The sequence below is a fragment of the Chiroxiphia lanceolata genome, chromosome 4 (assembly GCF_009829145.1).
Source record: "Chiroxiphia lanceolata isolate bChiLan1 chromosome 4, bChiLan1.pri, whole genome shotgun sequence".
NCBI classification, from domain to species: Eukaryota; Metazoa; Chordata; class Aves; order Passeriformes; family Pipridae; genus Chiroxiphia; species Chiroxiphia lanceolata.
In genome coordinates this window covers 13,144,248-13,171,103 of record NC_045640.1, presented here as the reverse complement: position 1 = coordinate 13,171,103, position 26,856 = coordinate 13,144,248, and the positions used below count along the sequence as shown (strand labels likewise).

The following is a 26,856-nucleotide window of genomic DNA, read 5'->3' as shown; positions in this document are numbered from 1 at the left end:
GCCCGTGTCACCCTCCTTGCACACTTCCATTGGTCACACAAGCTCACACAGATAAAGAGAGAAATGCCAGGAAAGAGCATGGCTCTGGGTGGAGGTTAGGGAAGAGAGAATTCTCCTCTGCTCTTCTTACTAGTCTTTCTCCCACCATAAAATCCACAAGTGGGGAAACTTTCAGAAAAAAAAACTCAAACACCCCATGTTCCAATCAAATAGAAAAATCTTTGAGACACTGAAAATAATTAAAAATTGCAATATAATTCTAATGACTACAAATCTATTCTATTTTAAGTTGCAGGTAACCACTAGAGAACCTCTTACTCCTGTAAACATTTGTATGTGCACACACACACAAATACACAGAACATTGCAACAGCACTTTTTTATAAGCACAAACTACCAGAACAAAGAATTTCTAAGCAACTCAACTTACCGCGAATGATAAAGACGAATAGAACTGCATCAAGAACACCTCTAAGTTCTGTTTCAGAAGCCTTGGGATCAATACAATTCTCCTGTCTTCAAGGGAACGGGTACATCCTTTATTTATCCGGTGTAACTACATCAACCTAGTTAATGTCTCGATTTTCTTAAATTTACCCCAATTCCTGACCAAAAGAACTTACTACTTTTACAGACTTGCACAGTACAGAGCAAACCTGTTCATCCTCCCTGCCTGCTTTCTCAACAGAGAATACAAATTGCTCCAGAGTGCAGAAAAAAGGAAGAGAAATATTTTACAGCAATGCAACATCCCTCAGTTCCACGTCGGAGAGATAGCAGGTCAAGGGCCCAGAAGGTAATGAAAGAGGAGGTATATGTCTAGGAAAAAGATGGTTTAGGTTTAAACTGAACAAAAGCTGCCATAGAAGAAAGGTCAACCACTTTAAAAGACTTTAGTTTAGCCTAGTCTTATATATTCTAATAGTTGTAAAAGCTCAAAGTCTCCGTGTCAGTTCTGTCCCACTAGAGAACCACCGGAGCCGTATTTTGTTACATGAAAGAAAAAAAAAAAGGTGGCAATATAAAGGAAAACAGCCTAATATAATTAGGTATGCATTAGGTATGTATATTATACCACGTATTACATGCCTCTGTTTTAGTGGGGAGAAGAGTATCTTCCATCAGGCAAATGAAAATCCAAATGTATTAGTAAAGGTTTCCTACTGCTTGCTATTTTGATCAAGCACATGTTATGGAAGCAACACTATCATAGTCAAGATTGTCTAAGAATCTACATGGTCTAAAATAGAAGTAATATTTTTTATTAGACTAAGTGACAGAGTTGGAAAGAAAGCTTTCAGGCACAGAAACACTTCAGTTGATCAAACTAGGAAGCATTTTCATGTTTCCCTCTATGGCACTGTTCCTACTTGAAGGAACGACATGTGGCAACTGGAACTTGACTGCACTAATCTCCTACCACTGCTTTTGTGTGATCCTGCTTGTACTACAACTTGTTTGAGACCTCTCACTAAGATACCATCTTTTCTTCCAACATATTTAGCACAATGAGATCCCAATCCATGCACTGGACTCACAGGTATTGTGTTAAATCAAATATATTATTCCAGAAATTCCTTCCAACTGCCTTCTTTGTTTTCAAATTTGTTCTCAGTTTAAAATAAATTTGCCCACTGTTTGCAGCTACAAAGTACAACAAGGTCACATGAACTCTTTTACATTCTGTTTTGTATAGATTTTAAACGACTTTAGAATTGTGATTTTTTTTTTTATGCACGGTACAATTCAATACAAAAAGTCTGTGACAGGAAGACAGTGGAGCAACATGAGGTTAGAACATGTTTTCAATTACATGCCTTGAGAAGAAAAGTAGCAGAAATATCCTCTGAAAGACTATTTTAAAGAAAATAAGATCATTCACAACCACACGCAGAGGGAAATTACTGAGAAATCACCTTGAGTAGCATAAGTAACTCTGGAGCTCTTGGTTAAAATCAGAGCTTTCTAAAGCATCAATTCTTAAAGGGTTTTGTGCTATCATATGTTAGGTGCTGAACACAGACACTACACACATTATGCCAAGAAGAGCTAGCATTTATAGCCTGTGTCAAAATTACCCCGGTTCCTAAGAACAGGTATCTAACTGCCTCCTAACAGCTGAGAGAAATGAGCAGAAATGAGTCTTTTAATAATATTTATCAAACATGAAAGAAAACCAAGCCAATTGTTGGAAAAAGTATCCTCTGCCAATTATTCCACACTTCAATACCTACAGTGAATGAAAGTCAGAGACCTTTGGGGGAACTTTAGCCTTGCGCAAAGTTGAAAGAGAAATTCCCAGGGAATTAAAAGCCACATCTATCAAGGCAGTGACATACTCAGTTTCCAAAGTGGAAAAAGCCAGCTGCTGCATTGCCAAGTGTAAGACTTTCCTCTTTAACCATCCTTGTCGAATTTATCTCCTGGCCAACTGCAGAAAAAAATTCTACAGTGCTCTTCTCCAGAAGTCTAATTAATCTTCATACTAAATGCCTGACACTGAAAATACGGCTATTTTGACAGAAGAGGTATTGCTGGTTACTAGAGAAATTGTTGGTTACTAGGAAGAACAAAAAGGACATGCTACTCAAAAAAGCAGGTAAAGATTAAACTAAATGGAATTCAAACCTTTTACATTTATAAAGGGACACTAAGATCTAACAAAAATATCCCAAGCTGAAAGTCCACCTGGAGGGAGGAATTGTAATATTCCAGTGTTATGCATAACATTCTCTACACCAGACAGGGTCAGCTAGTTAAATAAATGTTTGCTGCTTATTTAGGAATCTTAGGGGGAAAAGGGACAAAACATGACAGCCATTCAGTGGAGTATTGAGGCTCATACACACAGGTACATATGACTTAATTTAATGTGTAATTTTTCTAAACCAACAGTCAATATTTTCTTCCCCTAGCTTTTTCCATAATCTTTTTTTAAAGTGTTTACATTTTATAGGCAAGGCATATATTAAAAGTTTTGATAATTTATACAAGATATGCCACATGGGCAGAAAATTCCAGAACTTACTGATAGCAGGTTTCTCACATCTTTCTCAAAAGTCATTACTGTATCCAGTTACAACCTCTATAACTGGATTTCTCCTGTAACCTATCCCAAGTGTTCATTAACAGAGCTATAATGAACAAGTAGTCGAAAACATGAAAAATGTAGCAGAACTAAGTAATACAAACTTTAGAATATTTTTGTCCAGGTGCCACACCATAGGCAACTTTTGTGGATTTTTAATACTGTTCCATGTTTTTCACAGAGATATAAAAGTCAAATTTGTGACCTACTTACCATAATAGACTTTTTAGAAAATACTAAGAACAAACATAAAATGCTGAGCCTGCACTGTAAAAAAAGGTTTCATTATATCTGCTTGGTTCAGGCTAAAACAAGGTCTGGCTGGAATGCTGTCCTGTTAGCTCCTGAGAGGACAAGCATAAATCTTCAGAGGACAGAAAGCCAAGTATTATTTGCAGTCCTACAGTGCTGAAGGTGATGGAAGGGTCCTTGAAGGAGATTAGCTCAGCCTTGGAATGCAGCTGAAACATGCATCTCAAACAGATGGCAAAATCCAGGGAAGCAGCTACTATTTGGTATCAGCAGCTGTGTGTGAAATACATGCGGGTTTAAGTGGCTGAGAAGAAGCAGGAGGCTACAGCAGGCTCTACCCAACCAGGCACAACTGCACTGGATGATTCAAAGCTCAGCTTCCCAAATTTGAGGCTTTGGTTAGGAATCAGAACTCCTATGTACGTGCCACTGCACAAGTGAAGTGAGTAAAGCCAGGCTCCACCCTTCTCCTCAGGCCAGCGAAGGGTCAGGCAGTGCCCTGACAACAGCCAACTGTCCTTCTGCTCCAGAATTTTTGGAGACAAAAGGTCTCTGCATTGCCCCCAGAGCTGTATGTAACATAAAGATACAAATTTCACTGCCTTAAAATGGCAAAATCCTAGTAATGGGAATGTGGGAGAATGTGAATGTTGTTAGAAAATTGTTGCCACCACTGCAAAGTATATAATTTTGATTTTTGGTAGAGTGTTAAACTTCTGCTTCTACTATTTTTCAGGTTTTACTGAAAAAGAGTTGCTGCATCTCTTACAACGTAGAAGTTTTTGTTTTTTTTTTTTTTTTTTATTATTCTAAATTTTATCCTTTGAAAACCAAAGGGAATAACACATTTCAACAGCTTCAGCAATTGCCCAGATGAAGAAGTGGAATGCATCTTCCTCAAATTTGTGGATGATACCAAATTTGGGAGAGCTGTTACTACACTAGAAGACAGGAATAACATTAGAGGGACTTAGACACGTCAGAGAAATGATCCAAAAAACCTAAGACAGATACAATGTCCTGTCTCTGGGAGAGTTCAACTGCCTGCAACAGAAAAGGTTGGATGCCAATTGAAGTTGCCAGCTCTGCAATGGGAATAAAGAAGAAGAAAGAAAAAAGGAGAGACTTTGGTGTCCTGTAGGGCAAGTTGGATATGGGTCAGTGGTGAGAGCTTGCAATGATTGAAGTTAACTTTATACTGTGCCAAACCAGGAGGAGTGTAGCCAGAAGAACAGAGAAGCAATTTAGCCTTTTATTAAGCACTTGTGAAACCACACCACTTTTGGGCTCACCAGCACAAAAAAATGTATTGACAAGCTGGCATAAGTGCCATATAACTGGAGGAAGGCCAGTAAGACCATTATGGGGCTGCAGCACACAGCATTCAAGGAATGGGTGAAGGTGCCAGGCTTGCTCAGCCAGCCAAGGGAAGAAGGCAGGATGCATTACAATAGAAGATACCCCTTCAGCTCTCTCAAGGGGGACACAGGGATGAACAAAGCAGACATTTCTCCAAGATGCACAGCGAAAGGATTGGAGCGACAATCAAAGTTACAGAAAGAGGAAGAAAGAAATTTCACAGTGACTGGGCATTGGGGCAGGCTGTCACAGAGACTGTCTAATTCCATCTTGGGAGATTTTCAAATTGAACTGGAGGAGGCCCAGATAAACCTGATCCAACTTTCAAGGCAGCACTGCTTTGAGCAGAACATTGGACCAGCTGACCTTGAGAGGACGCTCACCAGCTAAATTTTTCCATGATTGTATGATGCTACAGTTCACATATGGAATGTCAATGCTACATAATATACTAGAGGCTTACAAACAAACACATTAAGAGCTGTGCAAGGTTAGAAAATAGGATTTGTGAAAGACATGACTTGAAATTTTGTTTTGTCCTGAATGGGAATAGCCTAATCCTTAATTCTGAAAAGATGTTACCCTCAGTCTTTCAGAAGCTTTCATTTAAATCATGAGATCAAGGGTTATACATACACAAAACTGAAATTATAATATTTTAAAATATCAATATAAATAGTACATAAGCTTATTCCATAAGGGGGTTTTTCCCTTGAATTGTCGGTCAAACTGCATTGATTTCTATCTTTAAAAACTGCTTAATCTATTAGTTTGAATTATATTTTTCCATGTACTGCATTATATATATCTATTTGGCAAACACCAAACAGAAGAAGGATTTCACATTGGAAGGAGTTTTTAATTTATGCAGCAAGATAATTTGGACTAAGGAGACTAAGGATGCTTAAATAGTGCATCTGTCTCCATAAATCATGGCTGAGCAGGAACTTCTGAAAATCACTAGTGAAAACAATTTCTTTTACTTTGATTCTATGAGCAGCAAAAGGATTTTTTGCCTTGCAACTATGAATTTGCAGTACTGTCACATTACCCTTCAGACAAGTTTTATGAGGCTATTTGAAAATACAATTGAAATATGTAAATTTAATTCATCTGGTGTACTGTGTGCTCTCTTAAACAAGGACCTTATTGTGCATGTAATAAGATCAGTGGAATCTTTTATAATGATTTTGTGGTTAAGAAAACTGGGACTATTTTACATTGAAGTAAGTCTTTCAATTAATTTCAACACAAGATGTTTAAGAATATTTAGGAAGACTGTATGTGCAAAGATTTTAACAGTGCACAGTGGTATTGAGCTGTTGAATAGCTTGATGTTAAAGACATTTCTAATAGAAGAAATAATATTTATTAAAACCATACACCACAAAATGCAGGATGCAAGTGTCATCTAACTATTCCAAAGTTTAAATATTATGTTTATATTAGCAGTGTTCACAAAATAAACATTCAGTTTCTTTCTTATTCAGGAAATACTATAAATAAGTAGGTCAGTGATACCATAATTCAGTGACTGGGCTTTTGCATGTATTTTCCAAGGCAAGCACTGTAAAGTGTCCATTATTCTTATCTCTGCAAAACCAGTACCTAGGAAAACATGCCTTGAAAAGTAAGGGCCTTCTTAAAAATAGTGTGCCAGTAGCCCCAGAATAAATGTAACCTCTAACTAATATGATACAGTTCATAGCCACGCCTTCCTTCCCAGCTGTGCTGATAACAGAGTAAGGTTGGTCCGTTTCCAACAATGTGAACATGCTATTTCAACGATGTCAGGCAAAAGAAAGAGACTTTACTTACCCCTGAAAACTAACTTTACTCCTGACTTCAAAACCAAGTAAGTCAGTTAAATGACAAGCTTAATCAAGGCCTAGGAAAAACTGGCTGAAATAAACTGTTATTTTGCATACTTTTCTAAATTTAAATTAAAACATTAAATGTCTTTGTAGTACAGCTCTGCTCTTAAACCTACTTTATAAACACAACTCAATAAACTCAACTTCTTGTGACATTAATCAGGTCTATATTAAACTTACCTTAGTCCAGACCTCAGAAGGAAAGCAGACATACCTGTTACAAGGATGTCATTAAAACAGAAGGCTGTTGACATAGTGTTATTTAGGTATGTACATGCTTGCATATGTAGCCCTCAGCGGGATGTATACTTTGAGTCTGTTGATATTGAAACTACATGAACAAAAAATTCAACTATGATTTTGTATACCTTTTTTTTAAAAAAAACCTGATCCATAAAAACAGGCTTTAACATTTTTCCTTCATGCAGATTATTTTTCGGTTTGCTATTTCTGATTTTTTTCCTTTACTTTCATTTGCTGTTTTTTAATGTTAATTCTATTTATAAGTATCTGAATCTGTATCAACATAGTTTTCATTCTATAGAAAAATACAACTGTTCAAACTCAAAATATGGGCTGAAAAAATAAAGTAATATCTGTTCTTGCTTTCTTATCTGACTTCCCAAGATCTCTCTTTATTTTTAAGACATCTATTTCATTTGTTTCTCCAGTTTGTTGCTAGCTATTTATATTTCTGGCTTCTTAGCTGACAACACATTGTGTTTATGCATATATACAATGAGAATATATTTTCTTGAGGGGTGGGGGAATAAAATCCACATCAATTAGAATTTCTTAAATTAATGAAACCATTTATATCACTGCTATATTGCCAGCTGCAGGAACTGACAAATTCCAATATAGTTTCATACTGCACAGAGAAAAAGTGGTTATTATTTTTTGATAAATAGCTATTTTCCTTTCCCCTATTATTCCCCGTTCAGTCTTGTGTCTATTGAGGTTTATTGGGTATTTTTCATTGCTCAATTCAAAACTATGAAGACAATCTCATAATTGATTAATCATATTTTTAAAATACTGACATTTGTACAATAACAGTATACCCGTTCATGTGCTCAATACAATTGTATCCATACATACACAGACAATGGATTTTGTTATTTTCCTTTATCAATACTTATTTTTTGATAACAGCCAAGAATTGCAAGATTTTATTCAAATTAGTTATGGGTATTACAATTAATGGCAAAAACACTGATTTTTTTTTTTCCAGCTGCTTTATCTATAAGAAATATATTTGCAAGAGTAACTTGTGATCTGAAATGCAAAATAAAGCAGCCAAGTCTGACAAGACAATCAGATTGCATCCTGAATTACTCTATTTGAATTTGAATTACAGTATGACCAGCCCATTTAGGCTGTTAATCCCAAAGATGCTGGTTTCTTAATAGTGCCATAAAACACTACAGACATACCAAAGAGCACATTAATTGAAGCTCAGTTACAGAACTGTGCTAATATTAATAACACTGACTGTCACATCCTTGCCATTTCATCCCGCTAGGGTAGGAACCAACTGAGAAACCCAAATCCAGACCTGACAGGGTTAAATTGAAATTGAAGGCAAGCATCCCTCGAACTAATTAAAATGGAAGGGAAAGCAGAGAGGGAAATATCCTGATGATCAGATTCTATAATCCCACTTGCTCTCTCAAAGGAACTGAGTAGCATCCAGGAATCCTGCAGTTTTTTTACCTCGCCCTAGATTTAAAGACTGCCCTATGCAATAACAACTGCCTAAATTGCTATGAATTCCTAGAAGAAACACTCCTCAAAAAAAAAAAAAAATCATACAATTTAATGCAAAAATTGAAATTCATTATATGAAAGGAGTTGAGGCGCTGCAAGGCAGCACCAGACTCCTGAAGGAAAATACGAATATTTCCCATGAAAGCCCATGGGACCAATGTCAGGCTTCCTCTGGTGCTGGGAATAGGAAACCACAGTATTCTACACACTACTCCAACATATTCACCTTTTTAGATGTACTGAAAAACAGAGGCCCTGCAAGGCTCCAATTAAAATTCTGAATGACTTGACAGGATTTTTTCATTCCACACAGAAAACAGAGTGCCCTTCTTCATCACCCTTACACTGCAAAGTCTGAAAGCTTCTACTCTTGAAGAAGAAGAATTAGGTGTTTCCTTTAAAATAGCACTCAAAGGCATGGCAAAGGTGTGTTTACTGGGGCAACTTGGCATGATAGAATTTGGGGTGCACCCCTATGTGCCCTCTTTGAGAAGGTTAAATTCATTTAGAAAATTTTCTTCAGAAAAACACATACCAGAATGTACCAACTTTCTCTCCTCATTAACACTTTTTAAAATTGCCTGTACTCCATAGTCATGATTTTAAAATTCTACATTATAATACAGAAGAAAATATGAAAGAAACTATGTTTGCAGAAACTGCACATTGTCAGTCTTTGCAGTGGTCTTTAATTAATGAAGGAAATAATACCCCTGAGACTTGATCAACATCTACTTCATTTAAAGCATAAATATTAATTGCATTAAAAGCTTTCATTGTCTCAGACAGAAAATCACCACCATTAAACTGATATTACATGTTTGTATCTTGCCCTCACCATAATTTTTCCTAAGGAATACAAGAAATAAGAGGTCATATCTGTGCAAATGCAAACAGACAAGACATTTTCTTAGGGAAACTTATGTTTCATTCTATTTAAAATCTGTATTTCTTGACATAAGATAAATATTATGCTTATTATAATTTTAGATTTTATTTGCATAGCTATTGTACTGCTAGTTTGTGCAGATTAATGATTAGATATACACATACATATGGAAAATATCACGGTACCAAACAGAAGTATCATTTGATTAGGACATCCCTAAATGCACTACTGTGTACAGCACATCTTAGATTCTTTACATTGTACAAAGCTGAATAATTTGAAATATTTGGGGCACCCACTGTCAGGAAATGTTGCCTGGTTTTCCATGTTATACAAACAGCATAGTCTGCCATCTGTGCTGAAGTCCTAGGGTTTATGAAGCGCGAAAAAAAGCCTGCTGTCCTAGGCCTAACTTTTCTGCTGCTACAGAAAAAACACAGAAAATTTGAAACTTAAAAAAGGGCAACAATTATTAAAATTGAATGACCTGGATAAAGATGCAGAAGAAGTAAAGACACTGCCTTGTTTTGGCGCAATTAGTTCCTCCAATTTAAATATAAAAGCTCTATGAGGAGTTAGTTTTGCCATCTCACAGAGGTGTTCTTGCATTGTCAAATGAGCAATGCCTGACTTGTTAGGGTCACTGGGAGTACAGTTGAGCAAGTAGGAAAGGGAAAGTCTATCTCTTTAATCTGTTGAGAAAATTCATCCTGGAAAGAATTGGTTGGCTCATTTCCATTTGGTGGGACATAAAGCTTTGGACTGGGTTGGGTAAGCCACAGAGCCAAGGTTCATCTCTGCTGTAAGGAGGAAAAAGAAGTGGAAATGGTGGTCCATTGTAGCAATCAGCACTGATAAAAGATGTTACTGCCAAAGACTGCTTTGGTATTTATGGGCACATACAGCAATATACCTGCTATAAACTGAAATAAACAGCATTCCTTCATGAACTTACCAGCCTGCGGATCTCTCTCTCACATTCCCGCTTTATTCTATGGATCTCATCCTGGTGGGACTGATAAGCCGTGCGCAGGTCCGCAGCCTTCATTTTATCCGCCTGCATAATGTTGTTCAAAGCTTCTTCAAGCTGCTTTTTGCCAGATTTCAGCTCCAAGATCTCTTGTTGCAACTTCATTCGTTCACCGTCGAACGCCTTGCGAGCCTCCTCCTTTGCTTCGCTCAGCAGCGCCGTCTTCACTTTGTCAGCCGCCCCGTCCCGCAGGACATTGACTGTTGACTGCAAACGCTGAATTTCACCATCTTTGATTTTCACCATTCTTGCCACCTCCTGCTCGTGCTGCCGGATCAGTAGCTCTCTGACACTCTGAAGTTCTTTCATTTTCTCCTCGTGGAGCTTGGCTTTCAGCTCAGAAACATAAGCAGTGTGCTTGTGCTGCTCCTGCTCCCTTTCTTGTTTAACCTCTTGGATTTTTTCTCTCAGTTTTCCCACCTGGAACAACAAAAAAATACTTATTAACTAGCACTACCACTCTTTTAAAAGTCACCAAGGAAGCTTTTTCTGAAAGGTTATTAAAAACCTATCCTCAATATTCAAAAACAAAGACTGCACATCTTACACCTCTCTATCCCATAAATAGCTAGAGAACCAGGACTGGGAAAAGGCCATGTGCATGTTCAGGAATATGCTAGGGGTATGTGCAATTGGCAATGAGTTCTCACAGTTTTAGGAATAAAACAAAACTGAGCAACATACAATCTAGTTATCTTCTTATTTCCTGCATCAACCACCTCAGACTACTCTCACCCATAACCCCTCTATTGCACTCTGTAAGTAAATGGAAAATGGATGAAACACGGAGAAAAGAGTTTGTGTTTATGCTGGAAATACTTTTATTTTGTATTTCTTAATTTCTTAGCTTTTTTAATGGGAAAGTCAATTATTAGATAAGCAAAAAGAATTGGTCTTCTGAAAAATCAAGTCTATTCAATGGACCTCAAACCTCACTCCAAAACTGAGACTACTCATGTCCCCAGATATTTCAAAAAATATAGGCCAGTGACTCTAAGGGCTGGGGAGGGAGTAGGAGAAAAATCTTAAAGCCTCATATAATAATACCCACTGTGATGAAACCTCATTATAAAATGATGCTCAGAAGGCTGCCTGGAAAGCAATACTCCTTCCAAGTGGGATATTAAATTAGAAGAAAAAAAACTAAATAAAAGAAGCTCGCTGGTCTATTGCAGTATACCAGAAAGGCTATAATGTATTTCATCAGGCATAGTACCATCCCTGTCACAGTGACTGCCGAAACGTGGGTTCCATAGGTGTATTTCTCAAAAGCAAAGTCAGAGGTAGAGGTTTCAAAGACTTGTGTTTTAACCTTGAGTAGCAATACAAACATACATACCAAATAGTGATTCAGGGAAAAAGAAGCTACTGAGCAGCAGGATGTCAGTCAATGTCACATCTGCTTGTACCTATGCTACACAAAGGTGGGATCTGTAGTCATGTCATTCATTTAATTTACATTAAACTAAGGAAAATTGCAACTTTCCTCAGATATTGCAGAAAGCATGGCAGATTTCTATTAATATTCAGATGATCATTTACTGTGAAAGTTTAATTAAAACAAATAATATTTTGCATGGTTCTGGATTACACAGCTAAAACAAAAGCAAAGGGTTTATTAAAAACCAAACGGCCAGAAACCTGCGTTTTCTATAGAGAGCTAAACAGGTACTTTTGTGGGCTTGCTTTAGGAAAAATGGGACATTTTAACTCAAAAATCTCAGATAAAACATATTCAGTGAATCCAAGATTACTACTTAGAGTAAGAGTGACCATAAAATGAGTTCAACATGTTACTCTTCAAACGCACAACACCGACTGCAGAATTTCCAGAGTCTGAACTAACGTATTGGATTTATGTGGTAAGGTTTTGGTAGGCTACAGGGCTGCAGAGGTGGCCTCTGTGAGGAGTTGCCAGACCTTTCTCCCATTTTGAGAGAGCCAACACCATCTGGCTCCAAGATGGACCTGCTGGCCAAGGCCAAGCCAATCAGCAACAGTGGCAGGACCTCTAGAATAACACAGTTAAGAGGAAAAAAAACCTGTGTAACTGCAGCTGGAGAGAGAAGAGAGAATATGTGAGAGGCACAGCTCTGCAGACACAGAGGTCAGGCCAAAGGAGGGGGAGGAGGTGCTCCAGGCATCGGAGCCAAGATTCCCCAGTAGCCCACGGTGCAGATCATGGTGAGTCAGCTGTGTCCCTGAAGCCTGTGGATGCCCACAGAGATCAACCTGCAATCCCCTGGAGGATAGGGAGCAGGCTGAGACCTCATGGAAAGCCCATGCTGGAGCAGGCTCCTGGCAGGACCTGGGGACCCACGGAGAGAGGAGCCCACACTAGAGCAGGTTTGTTGGCAGGACTTGTGTCCCATGAGATCACTCCCCTCCCTATGGGAGGGACCATGCTGGAACAGTTCGTGAAGAACTACAGCCCCTGGGAAGGACTCACCTAGGAGAAGTTCATGGAGGACTGTCTCCCATGAGAGGGACTCCATGCTGGAGCAGGGAAAGAGTGCGAGCAGTCCTCACCTGAGGAGGAAGGAGTGGCAGACATTGTGCGACAAATGACCACAGCCTCCATTCCTTGTCCCCCTGCACTACTGGCTGGGAGAAGGTAAAGAGTTTGTGACTAAAGCTGAGCCCAGAAAGAAGGAAGGGGTGGGGGGAAGATGATTTAGATTTATATTTAGTTTCAGCTCTCACTACCTTACTCTGTTATTTTTTGGAAATAAATGAAATTAATCTTCTCCAAGTCAAGTTTCTTTTGCCTAGTTAGTAATCTCTCACTGTCCTTATCTCAACCCATGAGCCTTTCATTCTATTTTCTCTCCCCTGCCCAGATGAGGAGAGCAGGCATAGAGCAGCTTTGGTAGGTGTCTGGTGCCCAGCCAGGATCAACCCACCACAACTTGACCTGAAGTCTTCAGACAGCAGAGACAGCAGACTTTCCCTGTGCAGAAGGTGTTATTTTGAACAGTAACTTTGAGAATTAACCAACTCAAACTTACCCTTGATTAAAAAAAAATATACATAAATACACACATACACATACATATATTTATATATAAACCAAAAAAAGGAAATAGACTGGAGCAGGAGCAGAAGGAAAGGTATCTACATTTTTATGAAAGTAGCCTAGATGCAGCGTGGACTAAACACGAGCTGGAAGAACACTATAATTACATCTGTGGAAAAGGTAACAGCTCTGAAACAGATATTGTCAGAGCAGATTTTATTGTACAGATATTGTTACTCTATGTAACAAGATGATTCTGATAACATATCTTTATTAAGAGAGATAGAGGTGTGGGGGGGGTGGTGTCCCAAAATGGTAAGTCTGGCATCTGGCTATTGGAAATTATCTACACAATGTATCCATGTGTTATTTCTTCTGGTTCCAAGCCTACAGTGGATAGCACTGATTTTCAGTGCTTGCATTAGGGTACCCAGTTCCATAGGAGAATCCCTGGCAAGGAGGTTAGAATAGATGATCTTTAAAGGTCCCTTCCAAGCCAAACTATTCCATGATGCTATAACAAAGCTAAGTCACTTACTCACCTATTTACCATCAGAAGTGGATGAGCTTATAAATAAATTTGCAAATGAAACAACACTCATTATTTACATATTGCCTTACTGATGAGCAAAGAAAATTGAAATGAAACAGCCATGAAACCTACTAATGACAACATGGGGAAATGGCATATATAAACATGTTTAATATACCTCCAGAACTACAGTAACTTTAAATTAGTCATACTGTACATAAAGCATGCAACTGAAAGGCAGTTTTCAATACAACACATTCATGGGTGTAACTTCTTAAAAGCATTTTTAATATATGAGAAATGTATTTTGAAAATTTGGAGGAGCACTGAGTTACACAAAATGACATATTTGCTCCATTTTTCTTGTCATTCACTGAATGAAGGCAATATCTATATGCATTATTGCTGTCTGTGAGAACACATAATAAACCATTCAGAGTAAGAGAGTATTATCATATATCACTACTAATTTTACCTAAAAGTTTCAGCAAGAGCAATTTAAACAAGAATTGGAATCCTTCTAAAAATCTTAGATTTTTACTCAGCATCTTAAATGCTTATCACACCTCACGACCCAGAAAAAAAAGATGCATCCTTATTCTGAAGGTCTTTAAAAAGTCTTTTCTTGTTACTGCTTCTTATCAGAGAAGATGGAAAGTTAAATCTGTCTGTTAAATCCTCCCTGAAAGCCATAAGCTGTCCTTACCGTTTTCCTCCATCCCTCTCTCCTGCACACTATGCAGTTCTGTACGTCTGGCTTCTAGAGCAGCTGACTGAATGAAAATAGTAGTGTGGCATTTTCCCATATGCCTAAGTTTCAGTTTCAAAATGAACTTAAACTTTAAAGCAATTTCTCTTTTTTTTAATTTCCGGCATTTTTTTTTTTAATGAAGAAAAGTATTCTACCCAAGAAATTAAGTCAGTAAGGAAACAAAGTTAGGTAGGATATCATGGCACCAATAAACCAGCTATTTTCTACCTTTCTAAATTAAGTCTTTAATAATTAGTGCACATTGATACAATGCTGTTGCCATAGCAGTAGCTAACTTCTTCAAAAAATAGTGTTAAACATCATTGCTTCTTCTTTCTTATGTCTGAAAAGTGCCTGAAAGCAGGATTTTCTTTAAAACAATATGATTATATTTTCATAGGATATTTGCATGTGGTATTGTTTTCTATGACAAGGTGCTTTGTGAACTTGAGACAGAAAAATAACAGTTCAGCTATAAGACTGGAGTCAATGGCATAATTTTAAAATTATGCATTTCTAAAAGGCAATACTCTATTAAATCATATGTGTTTCTGAGTGCTACTGAACCATTTCCTCAATAAAAATGGATAAGATTACCTCATTTTTTTTCTCATGGATTTAAATGCAATTTTTTTTTATTTGTGGCACAATAGTCAATCACATGAGGAACACTCTCCACACCGCTTTTTGGCAGGAACTGCAAACTTGTGTGTAAAAGAAAAGAAGGTCATTGGAAGTAGTGGTAGCATGGATTCACCAAGGGAAGATCATGCTTGACCAATGTGATAGCCCTCTGTGATGGTCTGGCAGGGTGGGTCGACCAGGGGAGAGTAGTGAATGTTGTCTACCTTGACTTCAGCAAGGCTTGTGACACTGTCTTTCATAACATCCTTCTGGGTAAGCTCAGGAAATGTGGGTTAGATGAAAGGACAGTGAGGTGGACCAAGAACTCACTGAATTGCAGAGCTCAGAGGGTCATAATCAGCAGATTAGAATCCAATTGGAGGCCTGTAGTCAGTTCATTCTCCAGGGATAAGGAGGATGGGTTGAATCTTATTGAACTTACTTGTCAATGACCTGGACAAAGTGATAGAATGTACCCTCAGTAAGTTTGCTGATGATACAAAACTGTGGGGGGCGGTTGATACACCTGAAGGCTGTGCTGCCATTCAGATGGACCTTGACAGGTTGGAGAGTTCGGTGGAGAGAAATCTAATGAGGTTCAACAAGGGCGAGTGTAGGGTCCTGCACCTGAGGAGGAATAACCCCAAGTACTGCTACAGGTTGGGGTCTGACTCACTGGAGAGCAGCTCTGAAAGAAGGACTTGGGAGTCTGGGTGGATGACAAGGTGACTATGAGCTGGCAGTGCACCCTAGTGGCCTGGAGGATCAATGGTATCCCAGAGTGCATAAGGACGAGTGTGGCCAGCAGATCGAGGGAGGTGGCTGTCATGAGGCCACATCTGAGTATTGTGCTCAGTTCTGGCCTCCACAGTTCAAGAAAAACAAGGAGTGACTGGAGAGGGCCCAGCAAGGAGCCACAAAGATGGCTGAAGGACTGGAGCATCTCTTTTATGAGGAGAGACCATGGGAGCTGGGCCTGTTTAGTCTAGAGAAGAGAGGGGATCTCATCAATACATACAAATATGTCAAAGACGGCTGTTAAGAGGATGGTGACAGACTCTTTTCAGTGATATTCAGTGATAGGATGAGGAACATAAACTAGGATGAGTGGCCATAAACTAAAACACAAGATGTACTGCCTCAATATGAGGAAGAACTTCTTTATTTACATTGAGGGTGGCAGAGCTCTGAAACAGGTTCCCAAGGGAGGCTGTGGAGTCTCCCTCTCTGAAGACATTCAAAACCCACCTGGACATGTTCCTGTGTAACCTGCTCTAGGTGACCCTGCTTTGGCAGGAGGATGGACTGGATGATCTCCAGAAGTTTCTTTTAACACTGACAGTTCTGTGATTCTGTGAACTCACATTATGGTAGGCAATTTATTGCCAACCGTCACAAAGGCAAGTTATTAGGGGTGAGGCCGACACGCAAAGATGCTACTGTTTATTTTAAAAAAACATATGCAAGAGCAACTTTCTTTCAAAAAGAACAAAAGCCTGCATGCTCTGCCTTTTCTAAAACGTGTAAACTCCTGTTCAAGCACACTTCTAGTGTAATCTAGTGTTCAGCTAACAGCCTTTTTATTACAATTTAAGCCTGCACTGGATCATGCCATTAAAATTAGTCACTTAGGTAAGACTTCTGTGATGTGAGTAACAAAAGATTTAACTATGAAAAAGGTAGATATAACACCAGTCCCATTTTTATCAACACAACAGACAAATATTGAGGGGGGACAGCAACATATTTGTAATAACAACCCAAGATACAAGACATTTGTCATGATTTGCAGAGTTCAGCCTAGATTCTTAGCTTCTTCAACAACTGAGAACAAAATCTTGAAGTTTTCTGATTGGTTGAGTTTGGGTTTGTTTGTGTTTCCTGACAAAGTTCTCTATTTGCCTACCTATCTTCAATCCCACTGGTTTGTTCCTCATGGATTTCAAGAAGAAATACACAGATTATCCAGCACAATGAAAATGACATGCTAGGAGGAAAAATCATCCATGATGTCTTAGGACCCTCTGCTATTTAAATTACACTAAAGAGATTTACCTTTCAAATACTTGCAAGCTTCAAGGGAAAGGAAAAAAAGGTACATGTTTACTGGTCTTCCATTTAAAAATATTCATGCATCTAAACTAGCTTTTTAAAAATTAATTGAACTGTACTTAGATAGCTTGTGCCTGGATTTAGGAATATAGAGTCATAGAACAGCTGAGGTTGCAGAGAATCTCCAGAGGTCATCTAGTACAGCCCTGGTCAAAGCAGGGTCAACCAGAGCAAGATGGTCTAGGCAATGCCCAGTCAGACACGACTCCACCATATCAGACATTGTTTTAATGAATTTGTACTCACCGTTCAGTTATGTGGTTTAACCCCAACAGCAACTGAGCAGCACACAGCTGCTCTCTTGCTCTGCCCCACTCTGGTGGGGTGAGGGAGATTTGGAAGGACGAAAGTGGTTTGAGGTAAGAACAGTTAAAGAATTAGAGAGAAAAAACTAATACTAGATACAAAATATAATAAAAACATTGTAAGAGAAAAAAATAGAGAGGAAAATAAAGCCCAAAAAAGACCAGTGATGCAAATGAAAACACCATCCCCAGCTTCCTCTCTGGTGGAGAGGGGTGAGAAGCAGAAAAGCCCTCTGTGTAAGCTCTGCTCAGCAATAACTAAAACATTACTGTGTCATCAGCACTGTTCAGCACAAATCCAAAACATAGCTCCATACAAGCTACCATGAAGAAAATTAAATCTATCTCAACTAAAACCAGAACACTCATAATCTGATAAGATACATTAATTTTAAAGGTTCTACTACAGTTGTGAGTAGAATTGCACCATCAAAATCTTTTAGGATCTCTTCCACTGTGTTTTCTGTCAACTTCTTCTAACAAAATTCCAGCTGAACTAGTGATAATCATTGCTTAACATCTGTTTAGTAATGTCTGACTTCTCTTGACTATCTGTTTTACCTGGGTTAGAAATTGCACTATCATGGCTAGCATATTCACTCATTTAATTATTTCAAATTCTGGTTGAAGTAATGCTGCTACATCTATTCCTAATAACTTTGTTACTTACTGTCCAATGTTTTTCAGATGTCCAAAATTCTCCTGTTTTAGTGATTTTTTTTAAAGTATTCAGAATTTACATTTATATATCAAGTGTAGAGAACAGCTGAATTCAAATGCCCTTCAACCGCTGTCAGGAAACAACCTACCCAAAGGGATGCACCTCCTCTGAATCCCACTCAGTAGTGACTTGATTCACCAACACTTCACCCATTTCCCTGCTCCAAGAAGGTTGCCATATTTCACTCCCAAACATAATACCATAGTTTCTCCTTGCTATTCAGTACAGTGCTTATAGTTCAGCAAGTTAACTGGCTCCTTTCTTAATCCATACATAGCTTATGGAAATAACAATTTATACATACATATGTTCAGAATGTCTGGATACTCAAATCAACAGCTGTATTTAGAGTTTTTCCATCCTTACTGCCCGTAACTCTTTTCCATATTACTTTTGTAATCCCCAGTAAATAAAACTGTCTTGATTGTATGGCATGCTCTCTTTTTTTTTTTAAATTTCCCACATTGAAAACAGATTTTTTTTCTACCTACAACAGATTCAACATCCAACATCAAAGCTCAAAACCCCCAAAGAAATCTGGGAAAAGCATGAGGTTTATGAAAACAATCTAGGCAATTGTGAGGTGATATAGTGGCAACTGAGTTGAAATATCTCATTTATCCTAATTTCCAGATGTTGTGATCTCAAGTATAAAGGTACAGTCACAAGCAGCAAATGGATATTTAAAAACAATAACTAAACTGAGTGAAGATGGAGTAATAGTGACAGCAAACACTACAACACCTTGCTGTCAAGAACAGAGTATTACTTGGAGTATCAGAAAACTACCTTCTAATTTATGCTAACTATCTCGGTAGGAATAGGTACTTTGTAATACTTTTTCCCAAATATTCATGTATCTTGGTACAAGCATTTAAAAAAACCACTGAGCTGACTGCCAAGACCATGCTCACTCACTGCAGCTCCTTGTGCTCACTGTACCAGACTTTAAGATTCAGTCAGAGCAAGTCCTGCCTCCACTTATGTTGAAATAAGCATAATTTTTGTGCTTTGGTCAACTCTCTTGGTTACTCAATACCCAAATTTTGGTTGTCTTTCAACCAAGTTTTTTCAGTAGCCAAGCAAGGGCAGTATGTGAACCCCTGTTCAGTTCATGCATTTCCTTCTCCAGCGTCTCCATAGATGGCAGCAAACCTACAGTCCAGGAGGACATGCTATCTGTCAACAGGCTGCCCAAAGCTATCAAACAAGTGTTCCCAAAACAAGAGGAAGTACATAGGAACTAAAGCAGGGCCACAGCTTTTTCTTCACCCATTCATAAATGAACCCAGCTACTCATATGTCTGATGCCCAAAACATCACCAAGCAAGACCTACGATGATGCGCTTTCAAAGACCTGCAAACCTATCAGTTTTGGATCAGGTATTGCATAAGCATGCAGGAAAACAACTTTAGAGAAGAAATTTTTATAAATGGATCAACAAACAGTGAAACAAAATGAATTTGGAAAATATGCACGAAGTTTTGGATGTCTCTGGTGTAAAATTTTATTTCAGAGAAAGCAGTATTTTGCAGGCAGAAGTATGGTAAGACTAATTTCCATTTGTGACATCTCTCATCAATTAGAATGTTCCTTCTCAGATAAAACATTAATATAGGCATATGCATGAGGGACAAAATAGTTTAGGAAAAATAAATTAAATTAATTTGCCCCAAAAGAGTTTGTTACCTTTCCTGACACAGTTTATGTCCCATGGGCCTCAGTGCTGCCTGTTTAGCAGCTTCAATACTTCTCTCTTACTCCTGTGCCAGTAAAGCTATCTAATTTATTTAGAATTCTCTAAGTACAGTGTTTTTACTTTTCTGATACCAAGACATAATTTCTGTTGGTTTTGTTCCTCATTTTTAAACTACAGTCTAAACCAGAAAAATCCCTAATGGCTTTGATTTACTCATCTTGTCAGTCATGGCATCCTGTATAAATGCTGCACAGACTGAGAGTAGGTTGGGAAATAAACTGCATGGTTCAAATCTACTTAAATGATTTAGAGCAAGCACCACAGCAAAGATGTGGGAAAGAGGTTGAAGATCTCCATCCTCGCTTGCATCCTCCCAGAAATGCACTCCAACATATCACGGAATCTACTGCAGACTGCAATGCAATTACTAGTTGTAATTTCCTCTTTCATATCCACCTACAGATTACATATGTGAGCTCTCTCATTTCTCTGCAGATGTGTGTGCACAATACACAGATGTATCTCTGATAACAACCTCAATATACTAGAAAATATGACATTCTCAAGCTGCAGAAAGATGAACAAGTAACCAAACTGAAGCAAATCTTACTGCATTGAATACAGGTAAGTAAACAGACTAGTTATAGAAAACATTCCTGCAGCTGTTATGGTTTTGTAATTACACCTCATTCTTAGTTGAATCAAAGTTAAACGTGATGCTGTTACAGGTAAAGCATCAAATCTGGAAGTGTATCAGGGCTAAACTCTTCCTAGCATTCATGTAATATTTTTGTGGATTTTTTTAGAATCCAAGTACTTTAAGGACTCAAAATTAATTCATTCTTCTGTTCAAGGTATAAGATAACTTTATAATCATGTGCTCTTTTTAATACAATTTAAAAAATTATAATAAAATTCACATCTGTATATCAAAAGTCATACAGAACAAAATAGGAAATAAGAAAAAAGAACTAAAAAGAAGAATTTACTAATGTGAATGTAATCTACCATCAGCTAACAAGTCTCCAAATAGTAACAATGAGATGCTAAAAATGACAGTGAAATAACACGATTTGTCACCCAGAAAACTATAGAGGGTAACAGCCACTAGTAAATTCCATGGTGCGTGATTTTAAGAAGCACAAGTAGTTTGTGCCACTTATTTTAAAATTTATTCTCATTATATCAAAAAAGAGCAGGACAAGTCGGATGAGGAAGCCAATAGAAAAACCCCTGTCATTTCTGTTCACTCATCAGTACTCCTGATGCATAAGAGATATAACTTTTTGCTTTAGCCTGGAAAGAAGAAAAATTTCCAAGGCAACACAGATTTAGTTGGCTGATATATACTATTGCATCAAACAAAAATTAAAGCTTTATTATTTCTTTTTCCTCTGAAAGAAATAAATTCTGAAGATTGCATTTTCAGACATTTTTTGGTTTGCTTTGTAAATTAAAATATGAAAAATAAGACCATTCAAAATTGAGTAACACATAAGGCTATTAAAGAAACTGGAACATACAGAAATATTGTTATTCAAATGTTTCACATTTTACACATATAAAAAAAGCAAGGCTAGAACAAAGCTATGTTATATGAAGTGGACACATTTTCAGTGCATACTTTTTCCACTGGTAAGTCTTTGGACACTTGCAACTACAGTATCACCAAACAAACACAGATAAATCCATTTGCACATGGATTAATCTCCAGAACTGTCTTGTGCAAAGTCAAATGCACTCATTGAGACTAAAAAACTAATAGAATAGAAATAAGCTTACTGCCTTGTCCATATTTTCAACTGTCTACAGAGATATATAAAAGTAAATACTAATCTTTATAAATATATATGTACTTCATGAATTAATAATTTCTTCTAGGTGTTCTCTTGATTACCAAAATACCTGTTGAACATGTGCTGGACAGATAAATATTGATGGATCTGTTTCATTAGCAATCAGATGCATCATAACCTCAGCAAAGCAAATCAGGACTCCTACACAAATAATTTCCATAGTGATGCATTTTGAATAAGGTGCTGATGTTTGATTTTGAAGACAAAAGATTTTTCTTTTTACAACATACAGTTTTTCAGTGCTAAGATAAATGACAAAACTCCCTTACCTTTAAGTCATAGTAAGCTAGTGCCATTTATATTGTGACTGCAAATTTCAGTGACTGGATGTTTGGGGATATTTACTTCCTTTTGCATGCCATTTAGAAGAGTTGGCACCAATTTCAGTTTATCAGTGATTCTTCTGATTTCACTACTTTGTCAAGTTTTTCTTTCAAGGTTAATGCATTTTATTTAGTATGAAACTCTGCTGGTTTCTAACAGTGCTACTGTTAAGAAGAATGATCAGAAAATATAGATAGACAAATACCTTGCTTTTTTCTTGTTGAAATTCTATCTGGATGTTGGTTAATTTAGTTCGTAGCTCCTCATTAGCAGCTTGCAGGGCTTCAATCTCCATCTCGGGCTTCTCTCCCTTGGCACGACTTTTCTTTGACATAATTATTTTTGAAGTTTAAAATAAAATTTTTGCTCCACACTGAGCTACCAGCTAGTGCCTTCTGCTTTTAGCATTTAAGAGTCGTGTAGTGTTCAACAAAATCTTTCCCACAAACCTCTGCCATCACGGGAGCAGTCTCTCATGTCCTGGAAGAAATAAAGTAGTGGGAACAGAATTAGGCTACAGCACTGAGCAGAATTAAACATCAGACTTAATATTCAGGTTTTAAAGCACGCTGAACTTCCTTGTATTATATACTATACCGCATAGTGCACTAGAGTTTGAAAGAAACAGATAAGAAGTTACACAATCTTTCACTGTCTCTAAACCCAATTCACTGTATTCTAATGTCCACAGAAATAAAATTCTTTACATTTATGATAAATACAGTATATAAACAAAAATCATATCTTATTCAACGTCTGACTAGAACCACGCTCAGGACTCCCAAGAGGCACATAAAAACCCATAAGTTAACTGAGGTTAGTGTTTCAGTGGGAATAGTTTGTTTCCAGTAGTAAGAAGAGAGCATTTCTCACCCTTTTGTATCAGTTATAATGCATAACTGTATTATGCAAGTCTCACAGCATCAGCATCTATGAAAAAGGTATCACAAATTGGGAAAATAATTTTAGAAATATTTCTTAAAATATCATATATGTAAACTGCTTATGTTCAGGGCTGATACTGTTTGAAAAGCTATAATCAAGATCCAAAAGTATTTAACTTCATTTTAATTTCCCAGCATGCTCTAAGCTTAAAAAGTATTCAATTATTTAAATCAGCTTTATGTAATATTCAAGGAGAATATCAATAGCAGACAAAGAACCCTAATTCCAATAATTAGGAAATCCCATGATTAGTTTGCTTCATAAGTAGTTATAGAAGCTTAATCTGTGACTTTTTTTCCTCTCTGCTCTCATCTAAGAATAACCTGGTGCTCTACAAGAACAAACTGAGGAATAAATGCTATCAATGCTGAATTAGTTTCCAAACCCACGTCCTCTGCTCATTCTAAATATCCACATAATTTCATCATTAAATTGTCGACAAAGCAGAAGGCTTCCTACTTTAATACTGAACGACATTCCTGGAGTATTATATTTCAAAAAAAATTGTTATCAAATTGCCTTCAAATAATAAGTTGCTCTTTCCAATCTACTTCTGCCTGGAAGTTATTTCAGAAATTGTATTAGAATGAAAATCCCATGCATTCCTTAGCACATGCTTTCTAAAGGGTTGTGTACAGACAAAAAAAACACATTAAGTTTTATTCTCCTATTCAAGGACTGGCAAACAGGTGGTGAGTTAAATATCTTGCCCAAAATGACAAGTCAAATCATATGAAAAGTGAATAGAACTCAGGACAAAAAGTCTCAATCTGTTTTACAATATTCCCGTCAAGTTCTTTCCTTCCTAGAAAGCTACTGAAAAAAGACCAATTTTACCAATTATTTGCTAAAGTAATTTGAGTGAAGTAGTTGTGCTCTGTAATATCAGATGTATTTCCTTTGAAATATAATAATCTATCAGTTTGTCCTATTCAATAAAATTTAATCTGTTCCTTATATTCTTTATATTTAGCATTTTTAATAATTTATGAAAAAACAGGAAACAGAAATGCATTTTAACTTTATTTATGTATCAGACCTACCTTACTAAACAAATAAACACCGGTGCTATTGTGATTTTACACATAATAGTTTATTCAAGAAAAATAAATCAGCAATATTCTTACACTAACTTAAAACAAGGAACTCTTCAGTGAGTAGAAGAAATGTGAGGAAATGTTGTTCTTAATAAAGAAATTTCATGCTACTAATCTATGGAGTTTCTATGATGGTAAAGGCTAAAGCTAAGTACTATTAAACCAGCATATTTCATCCAAAATCCTTAACTGTATGAAAAAATTAGATTAAAAATCAGTTGTTTGTGTTATTTCCCTGGACTATTTGTAAAGAAAATCTAAAATAACATAGATATGCAAATCCAACCTATAATAATTCCACAGTATTTACAATGGTGCAAAGGGAAATGACTTGTTCCTTATCTCAAAGGCTATCTGGGGTATTCAGATTCTGTTAAGGAATTAATCCTGAAATCTTTACACAAAATTCCTGATGTAGTCAAATTATATATTATTTAATTCAGTAGATTATTAATTTAGTTAAGGAAACCAAAACCATACCTCACTGACCTGGTTGCATGATTTTTAACCTCATCAGATCCCCCCAATCCCCTTTCCAATTACAGTTTGGAAAATACATTTAAGTGTTTGCTTCTCCATCAGTAAAATGAGGAAAGTGAAGTAACTGCTCTGTGTGGATATACACAACATCCAGAGAACAGAAAAAGAGATTTCAAATGTGGAGCATTTTGAAATTGCCACATATATATATTTTGCTCAGTAATAACAACCTCTCCTGACCATACCATGTTCTCAAGCATATTATGAATATACTAAGTAATTCAATATGAACATTTAAACTTATAATTATGTACAGGAGAAGATGGCCTGTCACTGAAGTCCTGGTCAGGCATAACTCTCAATGTCTGCAGAGTTTATATTCTATCAGAGTCATCATCACTCAGAGCCCTTAATAAATAATGTCTTACAATCAGGTACCAGGATCATACCGTTGTCTGCTTTTGAAAATGTGCAGGTCTAAATATAATACGCATTATTTAAAGCAGTTCAAATTACATTTAACATTTAAATTAGCCTTAAAAATAAACATTTCAGCACTACACTTTGAAGTACTCTTTAGAATTTAAAAAATTCTCAAAGCATTGTTCTCAGTGTTTTTCCTATAACTCACAACAGTTGAAAATTGTATCTTTCAAGTAAAATAAAAACATAGACACAGAACCTGAAGAAAATCACCCGCTTCTCTTATGGCATGAAAGGGCGGGAGGAGATCAAACCCTTCACCTCCAAACCTAACTAAGCATAACAAGCCCCCAAAACTACAAAACAAAACAAAAAGAAGGAACAAAAAACACCCACGAAAAACAAAACACCAACAAAATAAACAAACAAAAACCCCCAAATAATAAAAAAAAAACAAACAAGAAACTCCCACCACCATCACCATCAAGTTGCATTGGTGGGCATAGAAAAGTTTCTCCCTTTTTAATCTTCCCTAGATACATCTTCCAGCCCTACCTATTTCAAAAGTAGGAACTACGGCAACGCGAAGCCTCTCTATATACACAGAGAGGCACATACCCCAGACACACCAGGGCTACAGCAGAAGAGGGTGGATCTCCATTCCCAAATGAAAGGGTTAGAACCACTGAGTGCATACATTCCCTGCTAGTTGAGTGCCCACACTTAATGTTTGGATAAAGGTTAGGATAAAAAAAACCCTACCAGGCAGCTTGTAAACACAGGGAGAAAAATAGAAGGAAAAATATTCTACTCTGACAAAATTTTATTTTACTGACGTAGAAGCTGCAACCAACAACCTATTTATTAACTCACCATATGTCAATTGAGAGGCAGACTCATGACGCCACTATGATCCAGTCCCACAATCACTTGTGAACAAAAATAGCCACTTCCTGCACTGTGAGTTCTACACACTTCTTGCAAACCTTAGGATCATTTGAATGTATTTTATATCTGACTAAAAAAAAAGGATAGGAAGAGTAATGGATTCTCAATCACAAGTCATATTGACAGTGGTCTCTGGAATGTATCAAGTTTCTCATTTTACTTGATAGGTATAGGAGCATTGGTAATTAAAGAAAAACATTAACAACAAAAGAAATAAACTCGAATGGATTCGAATCAACTGTTCAATAGTTTGGGGGATTGGTGTCTAAAAGATCAAAATATTTAACATGATTTTTGCTGGATGTTTGGGGAAATCCAAATTCTTAATGTACCTAGAAAACTAATCATCTGAACAATGTTCCATTCCTAACTTCCAATTTCTCTTCTATTTGCTTAAGAGATTTAAAGGATTTTTTTATCATTACTTCAATCTCTTCCCTGGTTTTATCAAAAAAACCCTCAAACTAAGTAATGAAGTGCTATGGTCCTTCTAGATGTCAAATATCAATAAAACCTAATAGCAAAAAAAAAAAAAGAAAAATTAATTACTGCAGAAATGTGGAAGTGTAGCATGAAAAATCAGAGAAGAAAAGAGAGAGCCTAATATTTTCTAGTGAAACATAATTCCATTTAAAGAAATGCAAGTCTTTAAGCATGATTCTGTACTGAATACACAAAAATAAAGGAAGGGTTATATCTGTAGAGAGTGAGTTTTTCAGTAACAAACAGTAATCAACAGGAAAAGTACACCTATAAAATC

The 26,856-nt window shown here is 37.0% G+C and overlaps 1 protein-coding gene across 6 annotated transcripts in view; it reads right to left on the bottom strand.

The window, feature by feature from the left end:
* Positions 1–26,856, bottom strand: part of JAKMIP1 (janus kinase and microtubule interacting protein 1) — a 156,920-nt gene that overhangs the window by 62,703 nt on the left and 67,361 nt on the right. For 5 of the 6 annotated variants that reach the window (XM_032685012.1, XM_032685013.1, XM_032685017.1 and 2 more), the window contains 2 exons: positions 22,409–22,683; positions 10,188–10,682 (listed from right to left, as the gene is read on the bottom strand). In XM_032685012.1, coding sequence (XP_032540903.1) covers positions 10,188–10,682; positions 22,409–22,537 — 624 coding nt within the window. In that variant the 5' untranslated portion in view covers positions 22,538–22,683. Of the gene's footprint in view, positions 1–10,187; positions 10,683–22,408; positions 22,684–26,021; positions 26,163–26,856 lie in introns of all 6 variants that reach the window. The other variant, XM_032685014.1, reaches the window with a different exon arrangement.